Source organism: Homalodisca vitripennis, chromosome 6 (assembly GCF_021130785.1).
Source record: "Homalodisca vitripennis isolate AUS2020 chromosome 6, UT_GWSS_2.1, whole genome shotgun sequence".
Taxonomy (NCBI): domain Eukaryota; kingdom Metazoa; phylum Arthropoda; class Insecta; order Hemiptera; family Cicadellidae; genus Homalodisca; species Homalodisca vitripennis.
Genome location: NC_060212.1, coordinates 87318053 through 87344270, shown reverse-complemented (window position 1 = coordinate 87344270; position 26218 = coordinate 87318053). Strand labels below are relative to the sequence as shown.

The following is a 26218-nucleotide window of genomic DNA, read 5'->3' as shown; positions in this document are numbered from 1 at the left end:
AAGTATTCCTGAAGAGTTAAATGCCAATGGCATTTTTTAAATTGTGTACCGAATGTTAGTAAGGGAAAACCAATTCACAAATTTTTTATTGACCATCCCAGACTTGGATCCATGACCTCAGAAAACTGCTGCCTTACTACTTACTAAGGCTACAGTGAACATCAGTTTTATACGGTACAAAAATGCCCATCCGTAGAGTGTAAGTAGTGTAAGTTTTTATGAGATTTTCGCCATTACATGGTTAAAATTGGCACAAACTCAACCAGTATGAAAGTACAGTGACGTCTTGAGATTAGTTAAGCTACGTATCTTTATAGGAGTCAATGTGTTAACATATTTTAGTTTCTTATAAGAAATTCGATTAAATCCAAGTAAACCCAAATAATGTCCCAAGCTAGACTATCCACAATAAAAAAACTGATATTTTGTAGAACGCTAAAATTATATTTCTAGTATGTAAAATGTAAAAGTTTGTATCCATGATTACGATGCTTTTATGAGTCACATTCAAATTACACATTTCAACAGGTAATCCTACCTTAGTGTCAACATTAGGTTCTTGGCAAAGATTCTGGATGTCAGTATCAGATAAATCTACAGACTCGCATATAATAGGTATACTATATTTCTTAATAACAAACAAGCTTTCATAGTGGTATGAAAGAGTTTGAAATAATTATTTTAAAACCAAAATCAAAACAGAAATTTAGTCATTCCAAACCTAAGCCTGTAGAGTTTGTGCACACCTTCAGCTGTTTATTTGTATGTATAATTAAAATGTTACCACTGAAGATAAAATGGTCTTGTTAGTAAATATAAGGAATAAATGAGGTTATTTGTTGCTTAATAAAACAAAAGCATGTAGACATGTTTCCTGCTAGTACAGCTTCTTCTATTTCTTAATGTTGAATATAATCTTTTCTGTCTAATTTCAATTTTACTTATGGATAATATTACAAAATAGTTTTATTTTAATATTACAATTGCAAATCCAAATGTTTTAAAAACTGTAGAGTTAAATCGCTAATTTTTAGAGGAAAAGTCTCACATCTCTAGCTTAAAAACATTTCTAATGGAGTAAAGGGTAAAATAAGTTCCAATGTAGAAAATATAAACTGTTTAATAACATATTATACCAACATTTGCAGAGTACAAATAACAGAAAAATAATGAAAATGACACTTAATTTTTTATATTACTCTATATATTATGTTCCATAAATAATACATTTTTAGTCAATAGCATTTCGATGTTTCAATATAAAAATTTATTCCGGGGTAACTACGTAATAGAATTATATTTAATCTTATACAACTTTTACTATTTTAAAATAGTTTTTTTCTAAATTTGTGGGATTCAATTATACAATTCCAGTTTAAATCTAGATATTACATACCTATTGATAAGTACAGCATTTCAAAAGACTAACGTAGCTAGTATCACAATATTTTATTACATCTTAAAATGTTTATGTCAAAAACACTGTTAGTACTATTCAAGTCTGGGCAAGATGTTATTGAAAATAGTAGCAAGGATTACACTGTAATACAAAATACAGTACCTTTAAACAATAATATAATAAACATTCAAATACTGTGAACATTAACATGGCACTGAAGTAGCAAATAATGCTCACGATTGTAAATATACATAAAATTGTTATGTAATATACTCAAGACTAATTATACAACATCAAATGTGATTTAGTGTATAGCATTAACAAATCTAATGTTAATGTAAACCTATTTTTATAAATTAAAATACTGAAACTAATTCTCAACTGCTGGAAGTGAAAAGAAGCAAAATAACAAACTTTTTCTCAAATTAATGTATAAGACACTTTTTAAGTGTCTTATACATTAAAATATATTATACATAATTTAAATTAAATTATGTATAATATAATTTAAATTTATAATTTCATTAAATTTTTCTTGCTATAGTAGTAGTTATATTTAATGCTAAATAAAACAATTTTTACTAACTAAAATTTGTCGTGCAATTTGATACAGATATCTTTTACAATGAATCAGTAGTGTACATTCACCTGCTTTCAGTCTCTTCTTTGAGCATGTGCACCTACAAAATTTACAAAATATAGTTATTAACACTCTTACTTTTACACTAATAACTTTAAAAGAAAATACATTAATTAATTTAAAAATTGTTTAAACACGGTTTTAAAATGTATTAGATGGAGTACTTATACTTATACCTCGGATATACATACTTTCAGATAAATACTTAGGAATCTGTATCAAATTCAGAATCAAGACCACAATATTGGTTAATGGTATCAGAATCAGAATAGAATTTTCTTAGTATCAGCCAATCTCTAATTTTTACATTTCTTTATTCAGTAAATTCAATTGGATTCATGTAAAAATATTAGATATGATTGTTTTAACATTGAGTTTTAACTCTTGATTTTAACAAAAGAACAACAAACTACAGTACTTCAGAACTACACTAACCACAATGTACTACAAATAGAAGACGCCAACTCATTATTTAATCAACTCTCAATGAAATCTGCCCTTTAACAATAAACAAAGTAAAGCAACACGCACACACACAAGCATGGGATTTGGAATGTACAAGGCTAAATAACCTGCATATCCAAGACCTAAAGACAATGCAGAGACAGCATCCGCAAAAAAGTATTACAACCTTCAAGCTCTTAGAAAGGAAGAATAACGGGTCAAATTAACAGGTCCAATAATTAGTCCAAGACTATTTGGCATATACTAAACAATGAAAGAAAAGCTACCTACCTACAACTCAGACAAACAAGTAATTTCTGAAATTAAATCGCACTACCATTAAAAATCCCATAGAAATAGTAAATTATTTTAACTTCATTTTCTCTACATTTGCACAGAAAACCCTTCAAAACAACCAAATGAACACCACCACATATGCTCTACCCCCACAACCAATAACAAATAGTTTTCAATTTAACCCTTTCAGTGCCAGACATTCTCCCTTGTGCGCGTGGAAGAAATGCCAGGCATAGTGCCATATACTCATGCAAGAAGAGCCAGGCTATATATGTGATTGCCATAATTGCCTATAATTGCCAATTTTTTTGCAGTTTGCAAAAACTGTCACAGTTTTGTTATTTATTGATGAAAATTGTTACTTTTTGTTTTGTTTTGCTCTAAACAATGTGCTTTAAATTAATACTGAAAAATAAATTTACTACAACATGCATTAAAAATATAAAACCAGAAAAACTTTTACTTACATAAAATTTTATGATGAATTTTTCAGTTTGGTGTAAATATAAGGCCTGTAAAAAAATCCTTGTTCCATAAATTGAGTATGTATTTAAACCTCCACATATTTTTGAACACATACACAAAAAATGTTACATCTATCTTCAAAAATAAAGTTTTTATCATTGTTTTTCAATAATAACACGTATTTGGATTTTTGGCACATCTTGCGGTACTTTGGGATTATACCGACCACACCAGTATGAAGAACACAAAAATATAAATTTATAGAAATAAACATTATATAACGAAAAAAACAACTCTTTAATTACAAAATGACAAACTTACAACGATTATCAATTGTTAATGGGGTCAGATTCCGTTATATGCCCCCAACGCTTAAACATTTTTCAATGAACTTAGAACGTTATAAAACGATGTAATTGAGTAACAGAACTAACATTCCATCAATCAACAAGCATTTCCAGGTATTGTGATCGGTATTGTTGTCGCTGTTATCTTATCTCTCTCGAGAATCCCGATTACGGCAGGCCGAGCGGCATCACATGATTATTTAAGTTTTTTGCACGGTACATAATTGCCTTTCCATTACAATTCAATTTATATTTCTGATCAGCCCCTCTAGAATTTTATATTTTACTGATAGGTACTATCTCGAGGGATGTTTTTCTTTCGTTGACATCAGCGCGGGCTTCGACAGCACCTTCGGCTGGACGCACAGGCATTTTGGGTGGCGGAGTGTGATCAAGAATAAAAACAAGTTTTGTGTGTATTTTTTTCAATAAAGAGTTCAGTTTTTGTTTGGTAATGTTTGTTTTTGTTGAATTTTTGTGTTTGGAGAAATGTAGGGGTAAAACACGGAAGTACAACAAAGCGACGCACCAGCTGATTGGGCGACGAGACTCTGCAATCACGTTATCTACTAGACCGCTCGACTTTGACCCTGTCTGAGGATGGGGAGGGGTTTGCGATAAGACAATTCCTGTTTTAAATTGACGAAATATTATTCTAAGCTAATCTAGTAATCAGTAGAAGCAAAATGTCAAATAACGATTCATGTCTGGGTGTGGTCGGTATAATCCCAAAGTACCCATCTTGCTAAACACTCTCCGTTTCACTGTCACTCACAACAACATTACTATCGTCTTTGTGGTGTACATATCTGAATCCAATATAAATAGTCAGCTATCTAAAATATATTTGTTAAGATAGGAATGTTGATTGTCAATCTGGCCGTTGGCGGTTACATGTATGTGACGTCATATGAGACCATACTTTGTGAAATAGATCCTATTGGCTACTGAGGTCACGCCACTTCTCCCCGCCAACGTTCCTTACCGTTCCAGCAGCGAGTGTTCTCTCCCAGTCCAGTTTTACCCACGGTCCGTGAAACCCGCGTCCTCCCGACCAAGATGTAGTCCAATAGTTTTCCTTAATTGGTGTAATTTTATTACCCAGTTTTATTACCACCGGCCACGAACATCACAAATGGCGACGAGGATGGGATTCGAACCCACGCGTGCAAAGCTTAACGTTTGAGGTTGATACAGGGGCTTCTGTGAGTGTTTGCAGTGAGGAATATTACAATTCTCATTTCCAGATGTGTAAATTAGAACCTAGTGAGTGGACACTCAGCTCTTATACCGATCAACCTATCACACTTGTAGGCAAGATCGAAGTTGAAGTTAATTATAACAAAGTAAACAAAGTAATGGACTTGTATGTCATCAAGTCTGGTGCTCATCCACTTATAGGTAGGGAATGGTTAAGTGCTCTAGGGGTTGAAATTTCGTTTAAAAATAATGACAGGTTATTTGAGATAAGTAAAACCGATGCTGATAGTTGTCTTGAACTTAAGAACAAGTTGTTCAAAGAATTTCCTAAGGTATTCAGTGACGAGATAGGTTGTTTTAAAGGCGAGCCTGTAAAGTTAACAGTAAAAGAAAACACGGTTCCTAAATATTTCAAACCTAGGCCAATACCTTTTTCCCTGAAAGCCAAGGTTGAAAACGAACTAGCTAGGCTAGTAGATGAGAAAGTGTTAATACCTGTAAGTAGCTCAGATTGGGGTACGCCCATAGTTCCTGTATTAAAGAAATGTGGTTCAGTCAGGATTTGCGGTGATTTTAAAGTAACCTTGAACCCTTGTTTAGAAGTAGAAAAATTTCCGTTACCAAGAATAGATGAGTTGTGTGCAAACCTGCAAAAGGGCGAGAAGTTTAGTAAGATCGATTTGTGTCGAGCATATACCCAATTAGAGTTAGATCCAGAGTCTCAGAAACTGTGTACCATAAGTACACCCAAAGGTTTATTTTGTTATTCCCGTGTCCCTTTTGGCATAACTTCAGCAAGTGCTATTTTTCAAAAGAAAATAGAGCAGACTCTCCAGGGTATAGATCAAATTGCAATATTTTTAGATGATATTCTAATAACCGCTGAAAATGATAAGGCTCATTATGAGAAGTTAAGAGAAGTGTGTAAGAGGTTGAATGAGAAAGGCTTAACTGTCAAAAAGAGTAAATGTACTTTCTTTGCTGACCAAGTAGAGTATTTGGGGTTTGTCATTGACAAACACGGTTTGCACACCGATCCCAAGAAAGTAGAAGCAATCAAGAACGCACCTATCCCAAAGAATGTCACAGAAATTAAATCGCTAATTGGGCTAATTAACTATTATTCTAAATTTCTTCCAAATTTGTCAAGCATTTTAAGCCCATTGTACAATTTATTAAAGAAAGACGTTCCATTTGATTTCAACAGGCAATGTGTTCAGACATTTGATAGAGTAAAAGAACTGCTAAGTAATGAGACTGTCTTAGCGCACTATGACGGCAAACTTCCGTTGAAGCTGGCGGTAGACGCGAGTTCTTTTGGACTAGGTGCGGTCCTGAGTGTTGTCACACCAGAAGGTATTGAAAAACCATTAGCATACCAGTCTAGAACGCTAACTAATGCTGAAAAGAACTACTCCCAGATCGATCGAGAGGCTGTAGCAATTGTCTGGGGCGTGAAGAAATTTAACCAATATCTGTATGGTAGGGAATTTACTTTATGTACGGACCACAAACCGCTTCTATCAATATTTGGTCCTCATAAGGGTTTGTCAGTGTTTAGCGCCAGCAGGTTGCAGCGATATAGTTTATTTTTGTCAGGGTACAAGTTTAATATAAAATATATAAAATCAGCTGATCACGGTAATGCCGACGCGTTCAGCAGGCTACCACTGACAATGAAAGAGCCGGAAGTGAGCGACGATGACCACTGGAAGGGCAGTTATTTGCATTGTCTTTTGGAAAGCTCTGTGCCTTTAACTTTTGAAAATGTACAAGCAGAAACGCTAAAAGATCCAGTTTTATGCAAAGTTATTGGTTATGTAAGGCACGGGTGGCCCAATAGCATCCCTGGGGATGACAAGGAGTTGTTGCCATATTTTGCAAGGAGGGAGGAGTTGTCTATAGTAAATAATATATTGGTTTGGGGTTACAAAGTTGTCGTGCCGAGCAAAATGAGAAAATATGTGCTGGACGAGCTTCACTCATCCCACATGGGTATAGTCAAAATGAAATCGATAGCTCGTAGTTATGTTTGGTGGCCTAATATTGATGATCAAATTGTGTCCTTGGCAAATAATTGTTTTTCCTGTTTAATGGAGAGAAATAACCCTAGCAAGTGTCAGCTGCATACGTGGCATTATCCCTCAAGTCCATGGCAAAGGCTTCACATGGATTATTTAGGTCCGATTAATGGAAAAATGTATCTACTAATTGTTGATGCGCACAGCAAGTGGCTGGAAGTGTTTCCTGTAGCTTCCACTTCAGCCAATGTAGCCATAAATCATTTAAGAGATTTGTTCAGTAGGTTTGGCCTGCCAGAGACTGTCCACAGTGACAATGGTCCACCATTTTCCTCATTTGAATTTCATAATTTTATGTCAAACAATGGTATCAGACATACTTTGAGTCCTCCATACCATCCCATGAGCAACGGTTTGGCAGAGAACTCTGTCAAATATGCTAAGAATAAGATCAAATGTGCTTTACGTGATAAGAAAGATGTAAATATAGCTTTAAGTAGAATATTGTTTGATTATCGAAATGCTGTTCATGCTACCACCAATGAGACCCCAGCAAAGTTGATGTTTAATAGGCAATTAAGGACTAGGTTAGATTTATTAAGGCCTAACCTGTCAATGACAGTTAGTAAAAGACAAGACAAGCAAAAGGAGTATTTCTCTGGAACTAAAGTTAGACTATTTTATCCTGGTCAAAATGTAATTGTTAGGGACTATCGCACCCGCGACAAATGGGTTAGTGCTACGGTAATTAAGCAGATCAGCAATGTTATATACGAAGTTGAATTGACGTCTGGCATTGTGTTCAGACGGCATATTGATCAGATTGTAGCCGTGCAGGGAGAGCCAGCTGATGTAAACAAACAGGTAGAATCAGCTGACGCTTTCGATGACAGTTCCTCTTCCCCCCCGGTCATGACGCCGGTGGTGGGGCGAGAACCAATAGCGGTGAGTCCCCACTCTCCGCCGAGCGGCCGTGTGGCTCGCTCCCCTCCCCTCTCAGTGTCGTGCCGTTCTAACGGTAAACAAACAGCTGATCGTGGCAACACGTCACCGGCTGCGACGGCAGTGTTCCCAAACAACAACAATGATAGACGCTATCCTGTGCGGGTTAGAAATCCCGTGGATAGGATGAACTTGTAAATTATATTGTTTTGTTCTATTTTAGTTTGTTTCATTATGTTGTTTTATTTGTCTTAGTTGTGATAACCAAAGCGTTCATACCATTTTGCTTTATTGTAGTTTAAGGAAAATTTATTGATGTTACTGTATTAATGTGTTAATTGAATTTCAACAATGTTTTTTTTTTTTTTTTGTTAAACTATGTAGTGTGTTATTTTGCAGTGTTTTTCAACTTTGGAAGGGAGGAAATGTGGTGTACATATCTGAATCCAATATAAATAGTCAGCTATCTAAAATATATTTGTTAAGATAGGAATGTTGATTGTCAATCTGGCCGTTGGCGGTTACATGTATGTGACGTCATATGAGACCATACTTTGTGAAATAGATCCTATTGGCTACTGAGGTCACGCCACTTCTCCCCGCCAACGTTCCTTACCGTTCCAGCAGCGAGTGTTCTCTCCCAGTCCAGTTTTACCCACGGTCCGTGAAACCCGCGTCCTCCCGACCAAGATGTAGTCCAATAGTTTTCCTTAATTGGTGTAATTTTATTACCCAGTTTTATTACCACCGGCCACGAACATCACAGTCTTCTAACACTCTCCGTACAGTGTTTTCACCAACAGGTGATGCACTACGCTTCATTTTGTAAACATTTTACAACAATTATAAACGAAACAACAAGTTAGCTCGGCGCAATCGACGAAACTGCGTAGTTGGTTAGTAAACAACAGACGACAGCTGACTCAGACTAGCGACATCCACAGCCACTTGCATTTTGTTTTATTTATAACACTAATGTAATGGAAATACATTCAACTGAATGTTTTTTTATTACTTTATATCTTTATAAATACAATTACAGTAGAGTCCCGCCGATCCGAACCCCGCCAATCCGAAAATCCGCCTAATCCGAACACGGCTAGGAGAAAATATAAAATTGCTAAAAAGGCAGGAAAATAAATTAAAACCAGTTATTATAGTAAAACGTAAGTTTTTATTTCTCAAAGCATTTACTTACTGACATATAGAAACTGAAATTACATTTGAAACGTTAGATGATACATACATTGTACGGAATTTATACTGTTAATAAATGAAACATTAGTACTGTACTGTACTGTATTTATAATGTACAAACCCCTACGCAAGGCTTAGCAAATAATTTTGTACTTTAACTTGGACCACAATAAGGGATAAAAACGTAAAACAAAACACTGCAAAACCCAACACTTTCTTAAGACCTAAAGTCAGTGATCTTCTTTTGACGCAACACACTAAAACGACTGGACGATGCAATGTTTCGCCAACGCCGAATGAACATTACGTCATTGGGAGTAGCAGCGGCATGTTGCTCGACGTAGCGTAGAAGCGAGGTCAAAGGGCACTTGCAGCTGCGCTGTGTGGAACAATATCGGTAGTTTGGGCGTCTCCCTCATCCTCACTGCTACATGAGTCATCAGCTGGGACTCCTTGCACCTGTGCCACGATGTCTTCGTCTGTGTACTCCTCGAAGCCTTTGTCATCTACAGCCGTCCACTCATCAACACACTCCTTCTCTACATTTCGGCATCCCGGTATTTTTTTTACAAGAGGAAGAAGAAGTTCGCATTCATTTACCGGTGGAACAACCTCTTCATACAAACTGCAGCAGATCAGGCCAAAGATTTTTCCAAGATTTCTGCAGAGCTCCTACGCTTGTGTTCTCCCAAGCCTCTGCCACCCAGAAAATTACATCTTTGATCGTGATTTTCTTAAGCTTTTGGAGAATTGTGAGGTCTTCATTTTCCTCAAGCAGGCTTCGGAGCAGCTTTTTCGATAATTTTGCTTCAACACTTGTAGAACTCCTTGGTCCATTGGTTGTATGATCGAAGTAACGTTCGGTGGTAGAAAAAATGGCTTTTATATCACCAATAACCAGCTCTAAGTCATCCGGATGGGACGGAGCGTTATCTATGAGTAACAACGCTCTATCAGGCAGTCCATTTTCTTCATTGTAGGCTCTCACGTTGGGCACAAAATTGTTTTCTCAAACCATTCTTGAAAACAAAGCACGATCCATCCAAGCTTTCTTTTGGTTTTTATAGTAAACCGGCAGAGCGTTCATATTCATGTTTTTAAAACATCGAGTTTTTTTTGGATTTACCGATAACCATCAAAGGTATCTTATTGGTGGCGGAAGCGTTGCTGTATGCTAATACGGTTAGTCGTTGCTTATCCATTTTAAATCCAGGAGCGGACTTTTCTTCTCTTGAAGCTAGGCTCTTTGTTGGCAACGCTTTGAAATTTAGCCCCGTTTCATCAGCGTTGTACACTTGCTGGGGTGAGTAGGAGGATGTAATTTCTTTGAACTCCTGAAGATACTCTGCGGCTGCGTTGCTGTCTGCAGACATCTTTTCGCCAGTTACTAGTCAGTCAGTTGCCTGATACCGTGCCTTTTTTTCCACCGATCTAAAAAAACCGCAACTAGCCGAAAATGACGGATCGCCTCCCATAAGGATGTTTAGTAGAAGCGCCTTTTTCTTTAATAAGAGGGCCGGTAATGGGAATGCCTTTTTGTCTCTCTTGAGAAAACCACAAGTAAAGTGCTTCATCGAGTTTGTCATACGATGACACAGTAGTAGTTTGACGTTTTTTCTAGAGTGTGTTTTCACTTGTAACAGAGCAAAATTGTTCGATTTTTTGCCCGCTTCTTTTTCCAGTCACTGATCGTCGCTTTACCGACACCAAATTCAATTGAAAGTTGAGTAGCACTTTCACCATTGTCTAGTCTTTTGAGAACTTCGAGTTTTTCTTTTAACGTACACGAGTTGTGTTTACGTTTACTAGCCATAATGATATCGGATATACGCACAGAGCAGAACAAAGAACAAACAAAACTGCAAACCACAAAACTACAGAATACACAGTAAGAGCACATGCTGCGCGTATGGAAGATTGCACTAAACTGTCGTCTCGCCACTCGTCACCGGGGTGGGTGGTGGAGGGGATAGGGGTGAGGTAGTGGCAGTCCAATAGTTTTGCGCGCCACACTGTTTCAAGGTCACCGACCAACTCGCCCCGCCCACACACAGACAGGTGGCTTCTACTAGATTCATTACGCACAAACAATGGCACTCAGTTTTCGACCACGCGATGTTACCGTACAAAGACAGGAAGCTGTAATATTATTATTACGTTTAATACGTACTTACTATTGTTTATTGCATTTGATTATTTGTATGCATTTAATTGTTTTAAAACCACGTAAATTGCACTTGAAAGTTGATAAATGGTACTATTTAACAAAAATCCGCCTAGTCCGAATTTCCCGTCAATCCGAACAAGGTTCGGTCCCAATTAGTTCGGATTGGCGGGACTCTACTGTATAACAAAATTTGGATTGTTTAGATATTTTTTGTATTTTTTACGAATATTTTAAAACACGTCCGTGTAGTCGGACGCTGGCTCTTCTTGCACAATTTACATGCGTCCTTGTAGTCGGACGCTGGCTCTTCTTGCACATTTTATGTACGTCCGTGTAGTCGGACGTTGGCACTGAAAGGGTTAAACTTGTAACAAAGAAAGATGTAAAAATAGCAAAAGTTTGCCCAAAACGCAAATGTGGACAATCTACAAATACAAGCAGCTACTGGCCCATCTCCCTCACCTTTACCTTCCTAAAATTATAGAAAAAACAGCACTTGAAAGGCTCCTTCATCACCTGGAACACCACAATCTGCTCACAAGCCAAGAACACGGGTTCATAAAGGGAAGATCTACAGCCAGCGCCCTGATACAGCTAATGGACTACATAATTGACCGACTAAAAGAGGGCTGTATTGTAACTAGCTTGTTCCTGGACTTAAATAAGGCTTTTTATTGCCTAAATTACAACCACTTACTACAAAAGCTTTAAAAATTAGACATAGAAGGAACAGAAACAGAATGGTTCTGGAGCAATCTAAATGACAGGAGGCAACTGGTTGAAGTTCAGTAAACCGAGGACTAATGCCAAAGCCTCAATCACGGCTTGATGATGTGCAAAGAGGAGTACCACAAGGATCACTCTTGGGACCAATTATGTTTCTTCTGCTCACCAACGACCTTCCCAACCAATTTCAACAGACTTGCTACACAGTAATATATGCAGACTATACAGTTACTACCTTATCAGGCAAATCAACCAAACAACTCTCAGAAAACATAAATACCCACTTTAAACATGATTAAAAAATATTATTCCTCAAATTACTTAGTTCTGAATGAAAATTAAAATGTACAATTAATTAACCTTTTCTGCAAATATAAAGACATAAATCTGACAGAAACTGACATATCAGCTAAAAAGGAAACAAAACGTCTTAGGATTGTAGTGGACTCAAGTCTAACTTGGAAACCCCATACTGATCAGCTATGCAAAAAGTTATGTTCAGACACCTATGTGATACAAAGAATAAAACAAGTGAGTGGTATACACATAGCTAAGATAGCCTACTTTTCATTTTTTGAATCACACCTACAATATGGGATGGTGCTTTGGGAAGGAGCTACAAACAACAATTTGGAAAGGATACTCATACAACAAAAGAGAGCCCTAAAATGCCTAGCAGGACTTCAATTTCAGGAGAGCTGCAAAGAAACTTTAAAAAAATGTAACATCCTCACTGTTGTAACTCTTAATATCCGAGAAGTAATCTTCCATGTAGTCACCTCAGAACAGACCAGGCACAGAGATCGACATCTAAACAACAACCCCGTAATGCCATTAAATTCACTCTACCACCTCATCATTTAAGTCTTTTTGAGAAAAAAAAACCATCCTACAAAGGAGCACTTTACTTCAACCACCTTCCGAAATACCTGCATAAAGAGCCTCCACCTCACTTTAAAAGGATGCTGACACAATGGCTGCAAGCAAGACACTTTTACACTGAAAAAAATTTCTCAACCCATAAAAAAGATATTCACTATAATAAATAAATCTATTTTATTTTTAAAGTGATGCAATATACTGTTCTCCAAGATTATATCAATAAGGAATATTGTCTATTGTCTATTGAAATCCCATTATTGCAAAAATTACGACTTAGTATCAGTAAGTTTTCGCATAATCTAAGAAATTCACCAGAATTTTTAATACTGGGTTTCGGTGGCCACCCCTCGAGCTTGTTCAATCTAATGTTTTAATGGTTGAACACACAAAGTATAAAACAAATATCAGTTATCAAACCAACATGATAAAGTTTTACTCCAACATCAATCAATAAATAATATGAAAAATGTCTATAGTTGTGTTTTTATTTATTTATGCTGTGTGTATCTACATTTTTGTTCCAACAAAACATATAAGATTCATATTGTATGTACATAACGGTTCCAATAGAGTAAAATTCAAAGTATTTGGCAGCTAATAACTCACAATTTTATATATAATGTGCCAAAACAGTGACTTATTCATGAAATCAAAATCTATTTGCTGATAAAAGCTATATACTCTATAACATATACTAATTACTTACATTGACTTACTTAATTGTTCACTATTTCAGTGACTCCTTTTGCATTGAAAATCTCAATCCAGTAGCCGTCAGGATCTTGTATAAAAGCAATTCCCTTCATCTTACCTAAAAGTAAACATATTTATTTATTTACCATGTTTTGACATGTTTGTCATAATATAAACATGGAATTCAATGTTTATGTTGAGTCTAGGCTAAAAAATTGACTCAAGGAAATTATTTTATAGCCCATTACAACCTAATCCAACATGTTTTGGGGGCAAAGTATTGAGCTAAGTCAGCAAGCAGAAATGTTAATATTTAATAAATTATTGATTTGTTTGGAAATTGTGAATCTATGCTGGCAAGGTGATCTTGGCACCTTCACATGTTACCATTTCATGATTACAGAACTTTCTTTTGCGTTCAAAAAATCATTTACTGACTTAAATCAATTTCTACCTATCTGTCTCATATCTTTGTTTAAAGATTACATAGCGCTCGTTTGAAATTTTTCAGAATTTTGCTATAAAAATTACTCTGATTCCAATTTTAGACTGATGAGAATGTGCCAGAAAACTTTTTCAATTTTTGTTTACTCAATGTTTAAGACAATAACGAAATTCCATCAGCCCTTAGAAATAGAGTACAAAAATACAGTTATACTGTACAAGGCATCAAATTAGTTGTATAGTAAACTTTCAGAGGCACTTTATTTAGAAAAAGGTCACATAAATAACCCTAATATTATACCATGCCTGTCTGACCTTGTCATTAACATTTTTAAACACTTTTCATATGTGTCTGATCAATTCAACACCCCTTCACAGTATACAGTATATGTAGACATGTTATCACAACAATCTATACTTAACAATAAATAAAACACTAATATAACAATATACTGTCAAAAAATATGTTAACTAATTAGACACTACTTAAAATGCAGAAAAATAAGTGTGGTAAATACATAATACAAAAATTTAATTTAATTTTTACTATATAATAACCAAATGCCATACTCCGTTCAACCAAAAATCATTTCAAATTCATAGGATTGATTAAAATAGATATCATACCATCATTAGGCCTCTTCTTGAATGTGACGCCGAGCTTCTCGAATCTGGCGCAAGCTGCATCCACATTAGGCACCATCAAACCAATATGGCCTGTAATATGACCAACCACAAATTAGTATAACACGTATTTTGTGGTACAGAATTGTTTTGTTTGATACAAATCTCAGATGTTATAGAATTTACAATTCATGCCATAAAATATGTATGCCAATAATTTAATTCACCTATTAAAGAAGAAGTGTTCCTTCAGATTTGAGAACAAAAAATATTTTTTTTTTAATTCGAGTGAAGCGCATTTGTCCTTCTCTTCAAAAACCATTTGATACTACAAACATATCTGACGCATTTTGTGCATTTTTTTGTCATGATGGCAATCAAATTTTAATTTTTTGTTAACGAAAATCCCTTAATTCAGACAGTATCTAATATTCACAATCAAACACTGGATCAATATAGAAATACAAAATATTTTTGATTTTAAAATGGTTTGTTGCAGGATATTTTTATAAGAAGACTACAAAGTTGTGGATATATAACCTAGCTTTTCCTTCTTCATAATTACAAATATGTCTAGAAGAGACAACTTTATATTAGAGAAATGCTGACCCCACTCTACTGCAGTATTAACATCCTATGTTAAGGTTATTCTGGTCATTTTAGACATGCAGATCTATTTGACAAAAATGATCAAATATTAGGATAGATTCTGTGCTACTACAGATCACCACTTTCCTAAAATGAATGATACATCGTTATCACTGTATATCGGGTTATATGTTTGTGAATATATGGATGTAATTGATTTCGCTGGTTAACATTTAATAATTAATATAATGCACAATGAAGTTATAGTTGTAGTTCTGTACAAAGATCTACTAGCATTTAGTATTTTATCTGTCTTTTTACATATTTATCTTAATCAGAAAATTATATTTAAAGTTTATTAATTAAGGGGGTTCGGTATGCCCTATCCTTCCCATGTTAATTTGGCCAATTTTATGTACCTTTTTCTCAGAAACTTTTAAAGCTATCATCATCAAACTTTAGGACACTACTATTTAGACCTTTTTTAACATTTAGAGCGGAAGACATTATAAAAATCTATTTTAAATTTTTATTAAAAAAATTATAATTATAAATTATTTTACAAAAAATTAATAAATTTTTTTATTTACAACAAATTAAATAAAAACTTCTTTTTCTTAACTTTGTTCCGCTCTAAATGTTAACAAAGGTCTAAATAGTAGTGTCCTAAAGTTTGATGATGATAACTTTAAAGGTTTCTGAGAAAAAGGTACATAAAATTGGCCAAATTAACATGGGAAGGATAGGGCATACCGAACCCTCTTAAAGTAAACAATCATCAACATTATTTCTAAACATTTTTAAACACCAATTAAAATACATTTACTGTTATTAAACGCACCGATCTCACTCCTGGTGCCGCCATCTCCGATTGGAGACCTTCAGTCATTGTTGCAATATACGCTTAGTTTGCCTCCATCATTTCAGCTGGAGAATTGGCTTTTTTCATAGCGTGTTAGTAACCTGATATTGTTATATTTAAATCAGAAGCTAAATAGCTTCATTTTCAGTAACTGTGCATTGCATTTGTTTAGTGTCACACAAGTCTGTGTGCTCCATGTGGTTCGCAATGGCGAGGTCAAGTGCAATTTCAGATAGCAAATTTATAACACCTTTTGTTTGCTAGTGACTTAAAACCAAATGATGCGAGTGTGTACTTGCCTGCTTTGACAAGTGGCAAACCCCCATGAGAAAATTCAGAGGGTGGTGGAAACTATGTTGTAAATAGTGTAAATGGAAATTACATGAAAATTTAATTGAGTAAAATGGGACTTTTAGGATAATAAAAAATGTTAAGTTTCCAATCAATATTTGTTGCTGTGTGCTCTTGTCTCTGATAGGAGGCTTGTCACTGCTATGTGCTGCCGTTTCTGATCGGAGACACATCGAAAGACGTTACATTTCCAAGGAATTTGGTGTATAACATTTTTGTTGTTGCACTCCTGTCCGTGAATGTCGAATGATTTGGGCTATAGGAAAGTATCGTTTTCAGTCTTGGTGGACATTTTAAAATTATAAATAAATATAAGACATGAAAAAAAACATAAAAATAAATATCTAATTTTTGGGAAAAGAAATTATTAATAAAATATTAAATTAACCATTTTCACTATTCGGCCCTGGCGGATTCGGTGCTAACGGACTCCACCTGCCTAATCAGTTTCAATATTTTCTGAAGCAGTGAATGTGTTAAGTGTTCATCATAATATACAAATGTATAATAATAAGTTTTACAATATACATATAACCATATGATACTACAGAAAATTTGGATTACTGAGAAATTTCCCGATCAATGGACTAAAGCTATAATTCACCCTTTGCACAAGAAAGGTGACAGATGTAATCCGGATAACTATAGAGGTATATCACTCCTCGATTGTACTTATAAGATTTTTTCAAAGATTCTCTACAACAGGATTAAGGACCAACTAGATCAAGAACTTGGAGAATACCAAGGAGGATTCAGGCCTTGGAGAAGTTGTACAGAGCAAATAATTACACTAAAGTTAATTATGGCATATTATAGAAAACAAAATAAACAACTCTCGATAACATTTGTTGATTTCAAGAAAGCCTATAATTCCATTCATAGAATATCACTATTAAAAATACTGAGACATTTTGGACTTCACCCCAAATTAATTAAATTAATAGAACTAACATTAACTAATACAAAGTCTAAAATAAAGTTTAGAGGAGAACTTTCAGAACCATTTCAGATAAAGACTGGCTTAAGACAAGGTGATGGATTATCACCGCTTCTTTTTAACTGTGCATTAGAGTACGTCATGAGGGAATGGGAAAGAAATAACCAAAAAAACATAAAGATTGGATATCAAAGGGACAACATTAATCTGAACTGTCTGGGGTTTGCTGATGACTTAGCTCTTTTGGCCAATGACATTCAGGAAACAAAACAGCAAATTAAATCTTTACAAGATATAGCTCAGAAAATTGGTTTAAAGATATCGTTTGAAAAAACAGAAGTTTTATTAACGCAGCCTCCACTTGCAAATAAAATAAGGCTGGACAACCACAATATAAAAATTGTGCAGAAATTTAAATACTTAGGAGAAGTAATCACTTATAACCTGAATGAAAAACCATCTTGGCAAAGTAAAATAGACAAACTAACTAAGATTAAACATGCTACTAAGAATACGTATAATAAAAAATGTCTTTCAATAAATACAAAATTAAGACACTACAAAACAGTTGCTCTGCCACAAATTACATACGCAAGTGAAACAATATTTAAAACAACAAATACTATTGCAATAGATAAGGTTCTTAAGATGGAGAGAAGAATAGTCAGAACTTGCTTAAACAAAAACTATCAAGTAGACGGAGTTTGGAGACTAGCTTCCAATGAAACAGTCTACAAAAATATAGAACCCATTACAAGTATAATTAAAAAGAAACGAATATCATTCCTGGGGCATTTGTTAAGAACACCTGAAAATAGAATTAGCAGGAAAATAGTAGAAAAACTGTGGTATAGTAAAAGTGACATTAAATGGATCACAGAATTAAAAGAAGATATGAGAGAGTTACAAATTACAGTAGAGGATTTAAAACACAAGACAAACACATTGAAGATATTGAATGACAAACACTCTACACTACAGCTGAAAAAAAAACAAACAACGAATAGGAAGAGTGGTTCCGGAGGAGGAAAGGAAATTACGCTCGGAAAGGATGAAGAAATATTGGGTGGATAAAAAAAGAAAGACTAGAAAATATAAAGTGACTAAAGTGGTCCAATGTAGGCCATAAAATTATAAATAAATAAATACATATAACAAATGAATGTTTGAAAAACAATAAACAGAAACAATTTACGTATCAAACAACAACGCATTTGGCCTCTAAGTGCTTTGATTAATCTCACCAACCAGACAGCAATGTTCTTTATCTAAAAGAACCTCTGATAACACAATATAAATCTGTCATAAAAAAAACAAACCAGCTGATAATTTTAAAACCAATGAACTCGCTAGTTTATGAGTATTGTAAGATATATTTTGGGTGTAGCGGTTATTATGTAACTTGAGCATGACGGTTAAAGGGATAAATTTTATCCAGATGTGAACAGTGTGTTTAGCTCTGTTTCACCTTCAACATAGTGCAGCATCTAACATCTGACAGTCATGAATCTGGAGTCCATGTCTGTCTGAAGGTAGCCAGCAAGGCAAAACAGTGGAGTACCTTGGCTTTACTACTAAGTACCTGTCAGAATTTTAATATCCTTGAACCCACCAGCCTCACCATAGGGGCCAACCTAGCCATTTGGTGACGAAGATGTTCAAAAAAATAATTCTAGGCAAAACAAAGAGTTCTTAGTTGTGTTTGTGTTTTCAACATCAGAGGCACCAAGGCAACAAAAGAGGTCTGTCTGGTTACCTAGCAGCCATCCCCTGTAATCTAGTTGCTGAAATGTTCTCATTGTATCATCAGGTGTAAACAACGTCTGATTTCAAACACGTCACTACGCATACAGTAAAATGGAGTTAAACTCAACATTCACATTGAATCAACCCTTTCCACCAAAACTGTAGTGTTATGTGTGTCTGTAGAAGGTACACATTAATTTATATATGTGAACTTGAATTTATGATCACTTCATTTGATTACATAACTATTCTTATAATGTACTTGATTGTGTTATGTACAGTCTTTATTTAACAATATGTGTATTTATATTAAAGCTAATACAAATTCTTCATAATACTATCCATAAAACACAATGATTACGGTACACTAAATAATAAAGAAATAAATAATAGTAGACAGTACCAACATTACTCGTGAGTTTATATAATTACATAATATTCAGAACCACATCAGAACAAGCCACTCTTATCAGCATTTTCTTAAAATAAAAATGTGATGTAATTTTCAAGTCGGTTGTGTGTACAATTACTTCCATCATACCCATTTCAATGATATGTTACTTTATCTTCTTTAAGATTTATTTCAATATTTTCAGATAATAATGTAGCTAGAATATGACTGAATTTTGTTAAAGTAAACTACTTTTTTATATAAACTGAAGTCTACCACGATAGTAGTATATAAAAAGTTAACTTTCTCTCTACCTTCAGTCAAAAATAAGAATGTGGACAATTACTTCAGACAGTCCACTAACGAGTCCATGATTTGGTAGTTGCAGAATATGGATAACACTATAAAAGATGTTGGGTGTAGAGTTTCCCCTTGAAACATTTTTTTTTAATTGGATTCTAAATGAGGAGAAGACTATTATACATTTTTGCTAAGACATAACGAGTGGTTTGGATTATTACACCATTAATAATTTTTATTATATTTAATTATATTGTTGTATCTACTCTACAATAACATGTCTGATAATTTTCAGTTGGAAACTGGACAGTTTACTTATTTTGTTCATTAAATTTTAGTAAGTTACTGACATATTTTTACTATGTTTAATAGTTTTGTATCACTTAAAGTTCATACATCTAATCTGTCTTGGTTTTTCTCCAAATCTTCTAAGAATATTCTGCATAGAACCATCACTGAGATTAAGACAAAACAACAACTTAACAAAGATCATCAGTATGATGTTTCATTTTGAACCAATATTGATACAAAAGCAGAGGACTTGTCTTTTGGGAGTAGACTTAAGAGGTCGCAGTACCCTTCGACGATTGTGACTTGCATAGTCTCATATATGCAACGTTAATTTCAAACGATCCTCCTGACGTACCTAAACGAGATAATTTGACGTAACAAAAAATATGTTCAGGCTTATGTATGTAAAAAGGAAATCCAGTGATAAAACTTTTGATGATAGAATTAACTAAAAACACAATCACATAATTACATTTAATACATTTTTTATGTTTTTAGGTAAAGTAAACACTGGATTTACAGGACGAGTGAAATAAATAAAATTATCATATAAATCGTACAAATCCAATTAAAAATACGATTAGGCTGACGTTTGAAATTAACAGTGGGTATAAGGGGCTAGACAATGGGTACTGCACCCTCTTAACACATTCACTGAGGGTGACAAGCATGCTCGTCATGCGAAAATGGCGTGCTGGGCGATGGACAAGCAAGCTCGGCACACGGCAGCTGCTTTCATATTGTCTCAGTGTGAGCTGAGCAATTGCCCGGGAAGTCTGTAACACTCATAGCGAGGTGTGCCTGTTTTGATGAGTCAGTTGGTGCGATTCGTCGCCGGTTTGCCATTTTCATTTGTTGTGTATGCTTTGCGATATTGTGTGAGTGAATTATAGTGTCTGTTGACTGTGTAAGTGTATGTACTCATAATGGAGGAAGACAATAATGTTATTGACGATAATTTTTCATCTGATGAAGACAATGAGTCGAGTTCGAACAGTTCCAGGGACGGTGAAGGCGGCGTCCCCCACCCCCAATGGGCCGGCACGGCTAGCGACATGGCTGGTTTACGTAACATGCCATGCACTGGTCAACCTGGCTTGCTCGTTCCCATTCCAGGTGACAATAAACCAATTGACTGGTTTAGCGAACTATGCCCAAAGTGTCATGATTGGAAAATTGAGGAATAAGCGGACGGTGACCTACATCTCCACACAATATGACAACGAGATGGTCCAAACCACCAACAGGAGAAACCAAAAACGAACGCTACCAAAACCAATCATTTACCTGAGGTGCCGCTTTTGCTACCAAGAAGGCAAGCGTAAGGAAACAGTGTACTATTGTGCAGTGTGCCCTGACAAACCAGGTCTGTGTGAACTCAGTTGCTTTGATAAGTATCACGAGGACAAATAAGTAGTTTTTAGTATTTGGCGGTGGGTGGAGATGTATATAGTTTTTTTCTAATTTTTACTTTTTATTTCGGGAGGGGGGAGTGTTAACTGTTTTTGATGTTGTATATTTTTCAAACTAATATTTAATATATACGTGTAATTGATGTACTATCTACGTGTCATTCATGTACTATATACGTGTAATCCACGAGTGTTTGTGCCAAAACCTAGTGCGCTGCGAGCACATACAACACGGGGACCGGCACCCGGTGCGGATGACGAGCAGACTCGGCACGGACATGAAGTCACCCGTTCCGGCCAACGAAGCTTCAGGGATACCTTGGACAACCCTTTCGGCTATCCTGACTCTGTTTTGGATAAGTAAAAAAACAAAACAATTCCCGCATTTTCTGTCGCCGGTAATTTTGTCATATACAGTGAATGTGTTAACAAGTAAGCTTACTACAGACTAGCAGGATAGCTTTTGACAACCTTTATCTGTAATCTAGGAGAGCATCATGCTACTGAATTTTCCCTAGTACAACAGTCCTTTGTCAATAGCATGGCTGAAATTAAAGAGTCACCTAATACAAAAAGAATTTAAATCTATAATTACTAGGTTTTTCTCCAATCAAATTGTTAGTACTTTGGGTCATGACGTATCCCTGATTTTCTATCATGTACCAAATAATGACAATACTATAGATCACCAACATAGGACTTAAACTTGGTAGTTATCACATGACAAACCGTGTGACACGTGTCAGTTACCGGGACATACACTTCACATTTAGTAACTGCATAAAAACAAACTCGGAACATGCTAATCAGATTATAATGGCCTCTAAATATGACAGCTAATATTGAAAAACTAAGAATAATTTAAGAAAAAGTGATGACAAAAGTAGGCCAGCATTTTTAGTATCTATAAAACTAACTGTTACAAAAATACACACTTAAAATTAGAAAATAAAACCAATTAGAGACTTACCAAATCCTTTTGGTTCATCATTGCCGTTGTGGTATTTTGAATCGGGGTCACTCTCTGTTCCCCAGTTACTAGGAAAAAATGTAATATTATAAATTACATGAATCAAATGAACACTAACAGTTAATTACATGAATCCTTTTGTACTTCGCATTACACAGACTAAGTCTATTTTAAATATTGTAAGGACTATTATTTTTCAATATAACAGCAAAGGAAAATATCATGCTAGAAATCTTTGAAAGGAAAACTGTATGTTAGACAATTTTTAATGGATTGGTTTGTTACCTGATTGGTAGATAGGCTACATGACAAATTAAATCTAGGGTTACTCAAAAAGAAACTAAGGTTACAGTCCAAAAAGCATTATAATCATAAAATAAACATTTTTAAAACCATGTTTGGGCCGTATATGACTCAATTTTTTTTTTAATTGCTCTTAAAAATAGACTACAAGATTCCTAGTGAACAAAATTGTGAGAAAGACCTGGCCACCTATATTTTGTTAATGATTCAACAATTAATGAAAGTAAAACTCCCAGGCATCATACTTCTTTTCTGGGCTTTCAGGAATATATGCTTTGTTATGAAGAGCGTATGTAAAGCCTCCCTTCAATGAGAGCATAGCTCAGGTTCCATCTAATTTTAAATAACAAATAAAATAATACTGGTCAATACAAAGGTTTGGTTTCTCTGTGCTTTATGAGGGTAGAACCATGATTTGAAAAAATTTGTCTTGTAGTTCCGAAGCCCTTATTTGACTGAATTAAATTCTCAAACAAACATCGCATGTTAGACATGAGCCATATTGGTTTTGAAGAGACCTGTGCAACACGAGAAGCTGATAGAAATCTTATTCAGCTAATTCTCCATATATTCAGCAGCTGTTTTTGTTTTATTGTCACAAGTCTCATAGTATAGTTTCAAAAAATCTTTTCCTTAATAAACTAAAAAATTTCTTCTCTTAACATATTCACAACAATGTTTACTCCATCACATAAACACAACCTTTCAAAACTGCCATTGTGTACCCGATCGGGTAAATACCAGGCATTATTAAAGTGCGTTGTGTGCTCAATGGGGTACAAGTTGTATTTCCTTATTGTGTTTTCATTGTTTGCATGTGTTGGTGGTTCATGAAATTTGAACCCACACTTAAATAAATACCTCAGACTATCGTGTACCATGTAGGGCAAACGATTGCTTACTTTTTAAGGTAAATTAAATTTTTTATTACCCCTTGTATACACAGAGAAACATTGAAAAAACATATTTAAATAACTTTTTGTGCAAAATTGCAAAGCTCACATACTTTTCTCGTTACACTAACACGTTTAACATTAACAAATCACGGTTTTTTGCCATTATTATTGAAAAATTTTACAGCAAATAAAAAAGTCTGGAAATAAGTTGTTGTCATAAATGTGTTAATCAATTTTACAGGCTGCAAATTCACAAAATATAATCCAGAACATACGTACTTTACAACACCTGATGAAACTTTGTTTAAAATGAACCACAAGAGTGATCACATATTGTAATTTACGATGTAGGTGTCTTGAAAAAAAATAATACGGCAGTCATTGGCTGTGTGTTTTTTTTCAATGAGCATTAACATATTGAATTCAAATAAACCTAAAACTGAAACAATTTTTAAAGGTACATAAATCTAAAGATTAAAAATTTGTTTAATTTGGTTCAAGACTTTTTAACAGCTATTTTTGTAGGCCCAAAAACAAAAATATAATAAAGATTTAAAATACTTACTGTGTCAACTCAATGGTGGCTTTACGTGAGAATGTCCACTCTGTTCGCTCCTTGTTGTCAGATGGGATTTCGTTTGCATTCTCGTAGCCCATGAAGTACAACGAAAACTTCATTTCAGGGAAGTCTAACTTCTGAAGCAATCTCATTCCCAACACCTTAGTGTAAAATGGGAGTGACTTCCTCGGGTCTTTGATACGATACATAGTCTGCTGCATGATAAAGTCCTGCCAATAATTCATTTAAAGTTATGAACAAAACTCGCATTATCTATAGCATAATTCTTATTCAAAAGTGAATTTATAAAGGTAATAAATTACAGGTACTAACTACTTTCTAGTTGTTTTGAATAAGTATTTAGTTTTCTTAAATGCTTCAAAGAATAGAGCTTTAACTGTTTTGAACAAAAATTTTGTTAACACTCAATTCTGGACATAAAAGGTTACATGAAGGTAGATTACTCGCACTTAATATTTTGTAATGTAGTCTTTATAATAAAAGAAAAAACATCTTTATTACGTTTAAAAAAATAATATATGTGTAGTTCATAAATAGTTGGACAGAGTACAGAATATTATATAGATACTCCTATTGTATTACACTCTTGTCAGCAGTTTTGTTTTTTTTTTTTTGCATTGTCAAAGTGTACCATAGGCCTACTGGTGCAGCTCTAAGTAGCTAGAGTAAATACAGCACTTATTCAGAATTCTTGTTGTATATGCACTAAATAAACATTAATAATTTTAGTATTTTTCTTTACCATTTTCATTTGTATTGAGAACTGAATTCAGATATTAATTAGGCCTGAGATATTAAAACTAACTGTAATGAAAAATACTTTTCTATTTTTTATGTATATGAGCTAGCCTGTACTTCTTCGAAGTGACATAATTGGAATAGTGCCCGTTATCCCTCCTTATCTCGAAAAGAGGTGGCCCAAACCTGAATATCATATCCAGTAGTACAGAAACAGTGCAAAGGTCCTTTTAGGGGTAAAGTACAATAAGCGGGTCCGGTTTTTATCTCGCTTATTACAATCATCGATACTTTATATATCAAATAACAGAACAATGTATCTATAATGCTGAATTAAAGTCATATGTTTCAAATTAATAGAAACAGTTTAAGCAATTATGTAATGTCATAAATACTAAAGGGACCATAGCCATTAATCAAACGATAAAATTAAGACAGGTGACAGGAAAAATGTCATTTAAATAATAAAGAAAATGTAACAATAAAACAAACAACTTGAAACTGAGAAAAACACAGTAAATCATCTTTAAGTGTTATTTTGTTTAGTTTTCTAAAGTTAACTATCTTTTTCATTTAAAAGAAGTTACTTATAGATAAAAAGGTATTTAGAATATGAAGATGTGTATACAGTTGGTACAGATGATTTTTAATGAAAGTAGAACTGCAAAACTGCAACACTAAATATGTGTTATTTAGTAGACCTAGGCCTAGATAAGATAACAAATGATTAAAGCTAACAAGCATTTTTCTTCATTACAAAAACTTGTATAATGCTAATTAATAGATTTAAAATAATATAATATTTCTTATAAAATTGAAATAAAACCAGGATTAATTATTGAATTTCTTAGTTCAATGTTTTTTTTAACAAACCTTGGTATCAACTTCAGGCTCTAAGCAAAGCTCTTTCACCTCAACATTAGACAGTCCTGTAGTATCACCCATGACTATAAGTCTAAGTCCTAATATTTAAAAGGTTTCTCAATAATTAAAAGATTAAAACCGACAATGTAACCAACCCAACTTATGTAATTTCTAGTTTAGGTTAGGATGCGGTGGTTACAATACAACTAACTAACAGGTTATCTAGCCTACGAAAAATCCGCTTAACGTCGCCCTTGTGCCCACAGATGGCTTGTACTTAGTTTAGTTGAACTTGGAACGATAAGCAATAAGCATAAAAACCTAGCCAGTACTACCACCTTGATAACAAGGCATAGCAACTCTAGTCAATAATTCGTGACGTATACATTATATAGTCGAGGATTATTAACACAAGTTACATCAAATACAATAAAATCTACTGTTGATAGATAAATTTAAGAGAAAAGTGTTTTTGTTTTTAGCGGGAACAGATATTTTCAC

The 26218-nt window shown here is 34.4% G+C and overlaps 2 protein-coding genes across 6 annotated transcripts; one reads left to right on the top strand and one right to left on the bottom strand.

Annotated features, from left to right (window-relative positions):
• Positions 1 to 1224: 1224 nt before the first annotated feature.
• On the bottom strand, positions 1225 to 26007 carry LOC124364536 (lactoylglutathione lyase). Of its 5 annotated transcripts, none has more exons than XR_006922624.1 (7): positions 25727 to 26007; positions 24101 to 24324; positions 22337 to 22404; positions 14492 to 14581; positions 13434 to 13538; positions 3248 to 3292; positions 1225 to 2079 (listed from the first exon to the last, which is right to left on the bottom strand). XR_006922624.1 is itself a non-coding variant. In XM_046820096.1 (7 exons), exons 1-5 carry the CDS (start codon positions 25796 to 25798, stop codon positions 13444 to 13446), a joined length of 549 nt encoding a protein of 182 aa, XP_046676052.1. In that variant the 5' UTR covers positions 25799 to 26007; the 3' UTR covers positions 1225 to 2079; positions 3248 to 3292. The 5 variants fall into 5 exon arrangements, 4 of the variants coding, with proteins under 4 accessions (XP_046676052.1, XP_046676050.1, XP_046676051.1 ...); XM_046820096.1 differs by having other exon boundaries at positions 13444 to 13538; XM_046820094.1 differs by lacking the exon at positions 3248 to 3292.
• LOC124365460 (uncharacterized protein K02A2.6-like) lies at positions 6991 to 7953 on the top strand. The gene has a single exon (XM_046821443.1). The coding sequence runs from the start codon at positions 6991 to 6993 to the stop codon at positions 7951 to 7953; it is 963 nt and encodes a 320-aa protein (XP_046677399.1).
• Positions 26008 to 26218: the final 211 nt, after the last annotated feature.

Coding starts and splice junctions, on each gene's coding strand:
- LOC124365460 (XM_046821443.1), top strand. CDS start 6,991: ATGTATCTACTAATTGTTGATGCGCACAGCAAGTGGCTGGAAGTGTTT.
- LOC124364536 (XM_046820094.1), bottom strand. CDS start 25,798: ATGGGTGATACTACAGGACTGTCTAATGTTGAGGTGAAAGAGCTTTGC. Junction 22,405..24,100: donor GCCACCATTGAGTTGACACA/GTAAGTATTTTA, acceptor ATTTTTTCCTAG/TAACTGGGGAACAGAGAGTG. Junction 14,582..22,336: donor TGATGAACCAAAAGGATTTG/GTAAGTCTCTAA, acceptor GTCATATTACAG/GCCATATTGGTTTGATGGTG.